Here is a 12,839-nt window from a genome sequence, read left to right on the forward strand (position 1 = left end):
CCCACCAGTGTGAAGAACGGAGAACGCCAAAAGACGAACAGTAACAAAGACAATGCAAGTATCAGATTGTAGCTCGGGTTGAGCAGTTATAACTATGGGACTTTTTTGCCAGTATATAATGCAGACACAGCCACAAAGAAGGCTGTCTCAGATTTAGGCCAATCAGTTTAAAAGACAACGTTTATGTAAACGAAACTACGTTTTGTTTAACGCGTAGGCTTTCGCGACCAATATTATCCATAATAGTTTTTTTTGGAGTTGGATCGCGTAAATATTAATGCGTCGTTAAACCCGCCACCGCCCAACATAACCAACTAGTAAGGTTTGTCGCGTAAACAGAACGTGCAAATTCCATACTAGTTCAGCACACCGCTTTGTTGGAGAGCAAATTCACAACATTTACAATCTGCGTACGACGTTTCGCCAGTAATTACAACTAGCATCATCAGGCGAACAGCCAGATTTGTGGAGAAATCATCCTGTTTAGTTCCTTGAATAGAGGGATAGACTACGTTTAATTTAAGCAGATGTAGTGACGCATCGCCGACTGCTGTCCAGCAGCGGCAACTGCGGTGGGCACTTCTCGCACTCACACACGCCGTGGAGCACATTACACGGGGCGCGTGTGTGTGTCTGTGTGTGCCGGCAGGGCGGAGGAACTGGGGCAAGGGGTCACGGAAGACCTCAACGGGAGGGCCCTGGAACCCGCTGGTGGGTTCGAGAAGGGAGGCGCCGAGTCAAATAAAAGCAGCGGTTCTGGGAGTGGACTTATAAACAGTTGCATTTGGAGGCTTGCCCCCCCCCGCCCCCTCTTTCCCCTCTGTCTGACGAAGACCGCTTGTGTTGCGATCGAAACGTCGTGGGTGGTTTTTTTTGGTTACTTTTATTCTTTTCCATTGTTTTTTGTTTTATCTACGTGACTTTACCGGTCGTTGGCTGTCTCGGTCGACGCCGTCGGTTGTGTCTCTGCCGGGCTGTAGGGCAACGTTGAGCGAGAGAGGAGGCGATCCTGTTGGCTGTGAACGCCCGGCAAGGGTGCAATGACTAACGGGGCCTCCTTGCAACAGCAGCCTCGTCTCCGACTTGTGCCACACTACACAGCTAAGGGCACACGGAGCTGTATGGATTTGTTTTCAGAAGCGACCTTGCCACGAATGGTAATAGCTCAGCGAAGTGGGTTTTTTTAAAATATTTTTTTTATATATATTATCAGAGCACCTTTGTTTGCATGTGTTTTTCTTCCCCACCCCCCTCCCCCCCCCCCAACAAGTACCGTGTGGTTAATGCAGACTCGATGCCTTGCAAAAAATAAGTTCTCTATTTGGCGTTTGACAAATCCATACCTGTCAACCCCTGATCAGTGCCCACCTTATTGGTCAACTCCGTGCCCTTTTAAATCTCAACGTTCATCCTACAAAGTTCCATCACAAGGGAGAAACACAAACAGACTGAACAAAAAAAACAGACTAAAGAATGCTGTTGCCCTATTGAAACGGCTGTACGCCGCATGTACCTGAAAACTCAATTTCCCTGCACAAGAACACGGTGTGTGAACCGTATGGATTGACACGGTATGACAATCTTTGGGGCCGTCCATAAATGACGTCACGCGATTTTTGACCCCCCCCTCAGACCCTCCCCTCAAATATGACGTCACAAAGCTCTGCCCACCCCCCCAAAAATTAAACATGCTTCAAATCGCTTTAAACTATTGCCATTGTAGTGCGTATTTAATGTGGCGCTGCACTCTGATGTTGTAGGGAAGAAAACATTTATTAAAAAGTCGATTTAATTAAGTAGAACGTGACTGCAGGGATTGATATTCTTGGTTCTTTCGGTAAAGTCACATCATCAGGTGTTGCAGTCGAAACGTCGTGATAATTTTATTGTTTTATTGTTTCCCTTCTACGTGACTTTACCGAAAGAACCAAGAATATAAGTAGAACGTGTTGTCTATATTTATTTAAAGTTGCGCATTTTGATGTGACGTCACATTTCTCACCCCCCCCCTCGTCACACATCGTCACAAATGTCTGACCCCCCCCAGGTGTGTGACGTCATTTATGAACGGCCCCTTAACACAACTGTTTTATTGCCAGTAAAAGTGAAAATAGCCAATTAAAATATCATTAAAATAGCATTGAATTGCGGGGGGATTGTGGGGGTAGTGGGGTGCGGGTGGGGGTTGTGGGGGTTGTGGGGTGGGGGTAGTGGGGGTTGTGGGGTGGGGGTTGTGGGGGTTGTGGGGTGGGGGTGATAGGGCCGCGCATGCGCAGTGAGCCGTGGGCCGTGACATCTTGAGACGCGGCACGAGGGTGAGAGGCAGACGCGGTGAGAATATCGATCGCGATTATCAACATTATTATTGTTGTCGTCAATCACGTTACTATCGTATATTATTCACATTATCAACACGCTGTTACCGTTGTAGACGGATTGCGGCGATGTGCTGCGTGCGCTCTCAGTGTTGTCATGCACTGTACAGTACTGTATTGTTATTCCAAACACGCCGCCTTGTTTACACTGCAGAGTCCTGTGCAATGTACAGATTGTTTGTAAATTCACAGCTGGATAGGGGTGGGGGTGTGGAGGGTTGGCATGCCGGTGTGAGTCGTTGGGGAGGAGAGAGCCGTTTTGACCATACTTCACCGCGCTGGTCGATGCCGGTTTGTGAAGATGGGGAGCCATATCTTCTGTTACCAATGTGTGAAGCACTATGTGTGTGTGTTATCGTGTACACCTTATTGGATGTACACGTGTATCCAGTACATGTATGTAGACATAACTCTATACTATAGTGGGGAGCGGTCAGCGGCGCTGCGCTACGAACCCGGCGACCCGAGTTCGATTCCCGCTCACGGCCACCAACACCGGTAGTGATTCTCTGAACCGGTCCTGGGCCTCCTCCCCTAGGTCGACTCAGCCTCAAATGAGCACCTGGTGCGGTGTGTAAACATCGCCACAGGGGAGACAAAGGCGGTCGAGCGTGGTGCTGGCCACCCACCCCCTCGTGTACCGTGCCCGCGTTCATAGATGATCGCTTAACAGCACGTCCCATTAGTCTGTTAAGGCTATACGGGGTGTCTTTGTTATACTGGCATCATCAGCCATGGTCATTCCACTGCTGGATGAATGCCTCCCCAAGTCGTCTCCATCTCGCACGTCTCCATCCAGTTATTACATCCTGCGACACAACAGTATTTACCAGACATGGGCAAAGTACGGCCCCCGGGCTGTATACGGCACGTTGGGACTTTTAATCCGGCCATCCGAACTTGTCCAAATATTATTAAATTAAATTTTACCTTTCTCCTGTAATTCCCCCATAACACGGCACCGTAGGAGTTGGTGTGGTTGGCCCCACTTCATTGTTGTGTTAACACTGCAATGTTTGCTGTGTTTAGCTGTATACATTTAAATCCAGTTCTCTCATGAACAATAAACGGCTGACATTAATGGACTCTTCATCTTAGCCGTGGCCAGCTTCTTGTGTCCCCTCTGGTGCTGATGTTCACCCACCACACCAGGCACTGCTCACTGCACCTTAACCACTCACCCGTGCTAACGCTGCACATTCCTGCTCTTGTCTTAGCAGGAAAGAAGTCGGACAAGACTGCGGCTGCGCATCAGGGATGGAGGGAGACGACTGGGAGACGGAGTGCAAGGACATGCGCACAGAGGCCGACGCCATCATCAACGATGTGGTGTTCGCTGTGCGCTCCATGGCGCTGTCACGAACGCTGCCCAGTTCCGAGTACCTCGCCTACATCAACGTGGAGACCAAGGAGGGGCAACGCTACTGTGTGGAGCTGTCTGACATGGGCCTCAAGGTCTGCCTGCACTCCCACCGTACTTTCATTCATCTTTCTTTCCACCGTACAACCGAGAGTTCTGCCAGGGCAGTGCCGAGTCAGCCGGGTGCAGGACAGGCGGAGCCAAGTTGTTACTCCACTGCAGGAGCCAGGCTTCTGCACGGGAATAAAAAACGAGTGCTATAACCCTAACCCTGCGTGTCAGACTGATTGGCCGAGAGCCAGATTAAGATGTCCTCTTAGGTCAGTGTATCATGGCTTTGTTCCAGCTCGGTATGAAAAATAGGCAGTGAGGGTCTGGCGCTGGTTTGGATATGTGAGTGGAAATGTGGTATACATATCCTTAATTATGACCAGGTGAGAGTCTATATTTCCTTTTGAACAAATCCACATTAACACGGCTGATAGTGTCATATCTTAGAAGCTAAGCAGGTTTGAGCCGAGATAATGCATCAATGGGAGCCACCATGCAGGACATGCTGCGAGATAGTGGTGCGACGTTATAAGGACAGTGCTGAAAAATCTTTTGTACTCAACTTCTATACTCCTACATCTCCTCTGCACCAATTCTAGACTGACCAGAGTGGAGAACGGTGGTCCGTTAATCCCTATGATCCGCATGGCAGAGGTAGGCGTTCATCCACCAGTGGCTTGACAAAGAGTTCTAAATAAGTGCAGGTGGGTCACAGCACGAGTAAAACACAACAGGGTGTGTGCTCCATTGGACCTCCTTTGCCAGTACCAAAATATAATAACAGGGTTTTTCCTCTTTTTTTCTGGCAACAAAACTGAAACCTTTTTACAAGGATTCATGTCTGCATTAACCACAATACTTGCAGTCAAAATGCAAACAAAAAACACACTGATAATACATGCATTGTCCTTGAAACTGATTGGTCCACACCAGAGACAGCTTTCTTTCGAGCCTCGTCTCAATGGTGCTAGACCAGATGATGCCTTTTGGGGAAAAACCCTATTATTATTAGGGTGTGTGCTGTTTTTTGAGGTCTCTTACTGCCCACGAATGTACTGACATTCCCCATTTCTCCCCGGGTTACCCCCCCCCCCCCCCGGGTTACCCTCACCCCGGTTACCCCCCCCCCGGTTACCCCCCCCCGGTTACCCCCCCCCCCGGTTACCCCCCCCCCGGTTACCCCCCCCCCGGTTATCCCCCCCCCGGTTATCCCCCCCCCCGGTTATCCCCCCCCCCCCGGTTATCCCCCCCGGTTACCCCCCCCCGGTTACCCCCCCCCGGTTACCCCCCCCCCGGTTACCCCCCCCCCGGTTACCCCCCCCCCCGGTTACCCCCCCCCGGTTACCCCCCCCCCCCGGTTACCCCCCCCCCCCGGTTACCCCCCCCCCCGGTTACTCCCCCCCCCGGTTACCCCCCCCCCGGTTACCCCCCCCCCGGTTACCCCCCCCCGGTGACCCCCCCCCCCGGTTACCCCCCCCCGGTTACCCCCCCCCCCCGGTTACCCCCCCCGGTTACCCCCCCCCCCCCGGTTACCCCCCCCCCGGTTACCCCCCCCCCCCCCGGTTACCCCCCCCCCCCCGGTTACCCCCCCCCCCGGTTACCCCCCCCCCCGGTTACCCCCCCCCCCCCGGTTACCCCCCCCCCCCGGTTACCCCCCCCCCCGGTTACCCCCCCCCTCCCGGTTACCCCCCCCCTCCCGGTTACCCCCCCCCTCCCGGTTACCCCCCCCCCCGGTTACCCCCCCCCCCCGGTTACCCCCCCCCCCCGGTTACCCCCCCCCCCGGTTACCCCCCGGTGCCACCAGATCGTGTCTCACGCCTTTGACCTGGTGGACGACAGCTTGGATGGGCAGCCCCACGAGACAATCTACTCCCTGCTCGACACGGTGAGCCCAGCGTACCGGCAGGCGTTCAGCGCCGCCCTGTTTCACCGCCTCGAAGCCCTGCAGCAGGAGCAGCAGGCACAGCAGGCGGACCTATAAGGGTGTACACATGCGTGTGTCGAATGCGTAGATTTGTGGGGGATGATCTTTAGAAAATGCATGGGGGGCTGAGCCAAGTTGACATTGAGAGAGATGTTTAACCAAACACACAGGTTAGCGCCACCGTAGTGTTTTTACGAAGGAGATCCATTTGTAAACTCGTATTACTTAAGGCCGACGCTGTAATAAAAAATGCTAGTGTAGTGTTTAAACAAATCGGAAATGTTTACCATCGTGAAAGTAAACACGGTTATTTAATGCAGAATCACACAGTGCAGTTTACTTATGTGTTATTTAATGAAAAGCACACTTAAAAATGCAGTATAAGCACATGAAAACCATCAGTACACATTCAACATTCTGTCATACATTATAAGTTTGAAGAATACTTTTAACATGTAATTTTTATACTGCTACAAACGTTTTGCATAAGCCGTACATAACTTTGCAGTGAAGATTTCTTCTGTGGCTTCGCATATTAAAAAGAATGTGGAAAAATATGTATGCAATCAGGTTTGAAATAATGCAGTATATGTATCAATTGTAACCATGGCATGAGTAAATTTTCATGATTATGCTTTGGAAATGCCCAAAGAGCCACCCTTTGCATGCTAACAGTAGTTTCTTAAGAGTTAATCCACACACCTTGTAAGCGTGCATGCATTCGTCACGCCCACATACCTTTCGGTGGTCAGCTTTGCAAATGTGCATCGGACTTGCTCAGCCTGTTTGTGTACTACAGACGAAGCATGGCTTTGCACTTCACACTGACATGACTGAAATGACACTGTGCTGGACGTGCCCTTGCAATTGCATTTGCATGGTTTACATATGCGAGGGTACGTACGTGTGTCTCTACTCGCCTTAACGGAGTAAAATTGTTTGCACGATCCGTTTAGCTGCAGGGTTCTGTGGTCTACTCATGCGTACAAGCAGTGAAATTATAAGTTACAGCTATTTGTCCAAGCCACTACGTGTCATGTAAATCATAGCGGTTGTTGGATAATACTTCCCCACACTGGTCACTGTGGATTGAAGGATGGCCAGGAACCGGTTCGGATATCATTCACCAAGGATGTTAACCGTGGCCAGGAATTGATATCAGGTTGTTAGATTATTAGCGCGATGTGCTAACTACTGCACCACCACTATCTCCCACCTCCCCTCCTGAATATGTATCTTAATGTTAATAACTGAAGACTTTTCACACAACTCCTGGTGTGCAACAGAATTGATGTAGCCTCAATCGCAGAAGCCAAGTTGGTACAGTTTCAGTTCTGAGAGGTAGACTGGTAAGGAATGCAGGAACTCGTTGTTCAAGGGATCCATTGTCATTATTTACAGCGGCAATATCCCACTTTCTCAAACTCATCAGCTAATCTAACAACATTACTCGTGATGATTAAAACTACCTCGAGTATTGCTTCGAGAGTACTTTTAAGGTCGGGTTTTTTTTTCAAAACGTCGGTCTTCCCAACCAACCACGGCCACCTTTGCACGTTTACCAATGCTCTTCGTTCAATTAAAAATTAATTACACGTTGCATGCGCATCATGATGATAAAGAAACATGTTCCACCACATTGTTGAGAATGCTGATTAAAATAAGATCATGCTTGTCCCATAGTATTCAAATTAAGCGAGAGGTCTTGTGTGTGCACCCCATGTAATGTAGAGGGCAGGTTAAAGAGATCTGATGATTGGCATTCACCTGATGGTTGGTGTTATCAACGATTGGTACCACCAATTACCAACCACGTGGAGTTCATATCGACTTGCTGTAATTTGTTCTTGAATGGAGACGGCTGGCACGCATGTAAAGGTGCATCGTGGTGGGGTTGCAAGGACCGGAATCGGAAACACCCCGATAGATGATGCAATTTGACCCCAATGCTATGAAGGACAACTATCGAATGTGCTTGCTCAGTAAACTTTAGGAGTTAAATACTGATCTACGTTTTGGACGTGGGGCATACTTGTGGCGCATTGCTTCAAGGACATAGACGTTGACATAACATGGAGGCCTTGCTTGCAATGTCGGAGCGCTCCACTGGGAGTGAAACGGACGCCTTACATCATCACTGTCGTATTTCGAAAAATGTCCAGCTTTTTTAAGGTGCTGTATTTTCATATGGTTGTTATTTTGAATGTACTGTATTTTTGTAAACATAACAATCTCCATCTTTATTAAAGCAGTTATCGAAATTGTATTTAACGGGATGGGGAGGGGGGATAAAAAATGTAACATCCAAATTTGCGACAAGTTTAATGTAACAATTTAAAGGATTATGCTGGACAGTAATTTCAAAGGGTACTGAATTTTACATGATTCGTTTATGTAAAATAAATATTTTCAGTACACTTCTGAGTTCGCGAATGTAATTGCTTTGATTAAAATCAGAAATAAGTATGTGTACTTGTTAATTTGGTTGAGGGAATAACTGAAAAAATAAAAACTGAACTTGCTGGTACATACTTCATTTATGTATGTTTTCAAGTGCCTCAATTACTGCACATTACCACCGCGTTTGAACAAAAGTGTGCCCCTGTAAGTTAAACAAATTCGTCTGGGTGGCTCATTTTACAAATTCAAACCTCAATGGGCAGGCGTTTTTTTGTAATATCCTTTTCGATTTTAAATCCCAGAGGTCTGGAGAATTCATGGCGAGGTTGAAATGTATCGAAGGCAGTTACAGCCACTTAATTTGGCTCATACAGTAAAATAGTTAACATGCTTTATGTTGAAGTATTTGCATGTCACTACAAAGGTGTTCATTTGTACATTTTTCCACACGCATACAAAGATTCCCCATTTTAGCGAGTCAATGAATTGTCATTTATACAGTTTCGTTTGTCCAATTCTGAAATGTGAGCAAATAGTTTGTATATCATTATTTATTTATCCAATGCAGGCTAAATGCCTTCTCCAGTCATTGCCATCTCTCAGCCTTTCAATGGCAACAATCCATCTCGGGTCTGTACAAGATCCGATTTAAACGTTTCGTCTCCATGGTGAAGGTTTTCGGGAATGTTTTCTCGCTCCATCGTTAGCCTCGACCACTGGGCCATCACCCATGCCTAGCGACATCTTGTAAATTGCATACATTTTGCATTGCAAATTATCGATTCTTATAGGACGATGCACTTATTGCGACGGCTAATTTATTTGAATTGATGCAAAGTTACACGCCTGCCATGCGCTATGAAGAATATGGTTGCAGTAAGAAAAACGCGGCCATTGTCCCATTATAAAGCAGCTTTATTGAGTTTGAAAGGGCATAAGGAGAAAAAAAATAACCCACACTGTAACAGCTATATAATTGTAGTGAGATAACAGGGCATTTTAAATCCACCTGCACCAAAATATAATCAGTGTCAAATCTGATAGCATTTTAAATAATAAACTAAAGATATAAACAAATACTCCAAGAGAATTGCACTTCAGGTTTTCAATTGTTTCAACCTCCTTTATACAGCGACGTTACACTTGCCCCATTTAAAACCGCACTTTTTTTACACACCATTTGATAAACTCTAGCAGGGTAAAGCCTTGCAATTCGCTGGGAGGACTGTACATGTACTCTATCACATGATGCAACTCCCGCAAAGGTCCACAAGTATCTACACCTGTCATAAACCGGGAAAAAACATTTTACAACTGGACTTGTGGTGGCGCATACCTGTCAACCCCTTATCAGCGGCCTACCTTATTACAGGCCTTATTGGTCACCCCGTGCCCTTCTAAATATCAACGTTCATCCTACAAAGTTCCATCAAAAGGGAGAAACACAAAGACATTTTTTTTGTTGCCCGGATTGATACGGCTGTACGCCGTATGGACCTGAAAACTCGGTTTCCCTGTACAAGACTACAGGTAAACCGTATGGGTTGACAGCTATGGGTGGCAGCACAAGCAACCACCAAAGTTTTTTTAACAGATCACATGCATTCGTCCTGTTTGTCAAAACTAAGTGTTTTTATTTCCCACCCACAATGATCTTTCAAAACTGTCTGGTTGCAAGAGTATAAAATAAAAATACAAACAAGATGGAACTGCCCGCAACATTACCTTATGATGTACAGTACTATTCTTGGTTCTTTCGGTAAAGTCACGGGAAACAATAAAATAATAAAACTTTATATTTTTATTTATTATTTTATTGTTTCCCTTCTACGGGACTTTACCAAAAGAACCAAGAATATGAATCCCTGCAGTCACGAAAGCTTTAAATCAAAAAGTACAGTACTCATATTTGTGATCTAAGTGTCCTCTACTTTTCAGAGTGGACTTCTTTTTGTCTTAAGAGGACTGCTATTGACAAAGACAATTAAGACTTGATTTCACCAAAATGTTACATAGATGCATCTCTTGATAGGGCAGAAGCAAATGCCACAATTTCAGTATTGTTGCCATAGCATATATTATAATTATATTATGGAAATGTTAGGCAATATTAAATTAAAACTACCTCATGCATTTGCCAGTCAGGATGAAACATACCTTTCCAATGAATGCAGAATATTTGTCTGACATTGGCATGCTCTCTGTTGCAGCTCATTTTGGTACATTCCTATTTCACTTTGCATTGTGAGCATTATTCAGGTCTCTGACAAAACATGACGCAGTGTTTGTGGCCTCTCATTTCGTTATGCCAAGGTGAAGAGGTCATCCATGGCCCAAAGCCGTTGATGCCACCACACTCGCCAATGCTTCCTGTCGCAAAGTCGATACCTGACCTTCAAGGTCTGTTCCTACTGCACCTCACCCTGTGGCTTTAAGTTTTCCCCTGTCTCAGTAACATGCTCTCCTACGAAAGTGTCCCACCTATCCTAACTTCCTTTTCGTGATTAAATCTACAACACTTTAGTGCTATTATGCATTATACACAGTAATACAAAAAGATTGGCCAATCTTCCCAACCAAAACCAAAGCAACTCTTGGATGAGTAAAGCACTCGATGTTATAAATAGTTTTCATCGACTGAATCGTACCCTGCCTGATTTACGCCCATTGTGAAACGACTGCCTGAAATCCAAACCTCGGGCTGTCGCGTTCTGATAGGCAGTCATGCAGGCTGGCAGCGAGGCCTGCGGAGAAATCGGCCCACTGCTCACAGGAGGCCGAGGTAACACATGAGCACGGCGGCGTGCAGCACGAGCAGGTAGCAGAGGAGCGCGACACGCGCCAGGGGCCGCGAGCGGAGCAGCCGCGAGCAATATGCGGCACGGCCTCCCAGCCAACGACGGCACCACCACCCTCCGCCGCGCATCTGCGGAGACGAAACACGCGGTCGTATGTTACGTGGCACAAAGCCACGGTTGCACAAGCCGTTGCCACGCATCTGCCGAGATGAAACACGGCGTGGTGCGTGATGTGACACGAAGCCACAGTACACAAGCCATTGCTGTGCATCTGCTGAGATGGGGGGGGGGGAATGCACGCTTAATGTTTCAAGTGCCACTCTGCCAGCTATCTCACATCTGCCAAGACGAAAGACGAAACAGGCTTCTGTTACGTGCCAAGGGCATCACTGTGCCCCCAACACAATGTATTTCTCCAGGATAAATAAAGATTAATATAGATTTTGATTCTGATGTATCGTGAAAATGAAATGGGGAAAAAAAACTCGTCACTTTTGAAATAGATGATACATGAGGTAGAAAATTATTTGATAAAAAAAGAAAACATTGAAATACATCGTGAAAATGGTTCGTGACAGATCATGGAAACGCGTGGGAGGTGAGTCATAACCATTTGCTGTTTTTTGCCTGGGAAACGAAAAGGTAATCTTGAGTTTTTTTATGGGAGTGGGAAAACGTGCAGTGATCTCACAGCGGGAGTGGATGTTGGCACGCAGTTATGTTTTATTATTAAGAATAGCACGACAATAATATTTTCAGATGCATTATGTGAATATGTTAAATTCGCATCGTGTTTGAACCAGCTCAAGTGAATGGTCACCCAAATGTATTTCCTTTTCATCTTTGTGTAAATACACGGGGCTGCCATTGGTGGTAACCTCTCCATCAATGGAATCAGGGAAAACCGAGGAATGAAGTTTGGTGTTCAATTTCCACTGGCGTCAATGCATATCCTTTGGCTAAAGTACCCCGAATGACCGAACGAGAACATTTAGTTCCAAAATAAATAAGCGACTGCATTGTCAGTGGTACAGAAGCAAATAAAATAAACTCACCGTCTTCACCATAAAGTTTTCATATAACATACGTATAAACGAGAGGCTAACATTCCGACCAATGGCTCGTCTTCAGTAAAGAATTGTATGATATATAGGTGGCTAATATTTAAGGCAGTTGGTATTCTTCTCTGAAAACCTTAATATACTCATTGTTTTTTTTGGTAAAGTGATGTATGTAGAAATACAATAAATTTATATAAAAACAAAAAACAATCACGACGTTTCGATCACAACGCAAAAGTATCCTCCCCATAGAGGTTAGTCAGTTTAACACGTAGGCTTTCGCGACCAACATTATTCATAATAATAATATTGGTCGCTTTTGCGTTGTGGTCGAAACGTCGTGATTGTTTTTTGTTTTAATATAATTTTATTGTATTTCTACATACGTGACTTTACCGAAAAGACCAATGAGTAATTTTATGCAGTCACAAAAGCTTTAATACTTTAACCTTAATATACTATTTAGGGCTTCCCAAATTCCAGACCTTGTGGCTCAATCTTTTTCATTCAAATATACAAGTCCCTGATGATTGGTAAACACATCCCCACATGACTTAGAGAGTGTCAATTGAAATTAAGATGAGAGCTTATGTGTGTGTGTTATGTATGTACGCGCGTGTCACATGTGCATGCTGTTTAAAATGTATGTTACAGTGCGGCGTTTAACGCTACCTTGCGCACAATGTGATGCTCTCGGGGGTTGATGATGAGAGCTTCCCTCTCGTCGTCCGAATCCATGATGATGCTGTGCTCGTGGAGAGGAGGTGTGGCCACTGCAGGCCTGGGTGCTGCCTCCAGCCTGGCAAAGTGAAGCACGCGAAACAAAACGGAAGGCGACGATTGTTACTGCTCAAATAAAAATGCCGGTTG

General features: G+C 46.3%; 2 protein-coding genes across 7 annotated transcripts in view; one reads left to right on the plus strand and one right to left on the minus strand.

The window, feature by feature from the left end:
• The first annotated feature begins 2,248 nt into the window (after positions 1-2,248).
• Positions 2,249-8,237, plus strand: GSKIP (GSK3B interacting protein). 4 transcript variants are annotated; one of them, XM_032960065.2, is made up of 3 exons: positions 2,249-2,331; positions 3,596-3,830; positions 5,591-8,237. In XM_032960065.2, exons 2-3 carry the CDS (start codon positions 3,633-3,635, stop codon positions 5,765-5,767), a joined length of 375 nt encoding a protein of 124 aa, XP_032815956.1. In that variant the 5' UTR covers positions 2,249-2,331; positions 3,596-3,632; the 3' UTR covers positions 5,768-8,237. The 4 variants fall into 4 exon arrangements, with proteins under 4 accessions (XP_032815956.1, XP_032815957.1, XP_032815958.1 ...); XM_032960066.2 differs by having other exon boundaries at positions 2,250-2,331; positions 3,593-3,830; XM_032960067.2 differs by having other exon boundaries at positions 2,260-2,315.
• Positions 8,238-9,004: 767 nt separating this feature from the next.
• The window catches only part of GOLGB1 (golgin B1), a 54,738-nt gene continuing 50,903 nt past the window's right edge, over positions 9,005-12,839 (minus strand). For all 3 annotated transcript variants that reach the window (XM_032960064.2, XM_032960063.2, XM_076069438.1), the window contains exons 26-27: positions 12,642-12,768; positions 9,005-11,036 (exon numbers count right to left, since the gene is read on the minus strand). In XM_032960064.2, the coding sequence (XP_032815955.2) occupies positions 10,878-11,036; positions 12,642-12,768 (286 nt within the window). In that variant the 3' untranslated portion in view covers positions 9,005-10,877. The remainder of the gene's footprint in view (positions 11,037-12,641; positions 12,769-12,839) is intronic.

This window comes from Petromyzon marinus, chromosome 24, assembly GCF_048934315.1.
Source record: "Petromyzon marinus isolate PM22_M1 ecotype Great Lakes invasive population chromosome 24, UKy_Petmar_22M1.pri1.0, whole genome shotgun sequence".
Lineage (NCBI taxonomy): Eukaryota > Metazoa > Chordata > Hyperoartia > Petromyzontiformes > Petromyzontidae > Petromyzon > Petromyzon marinus.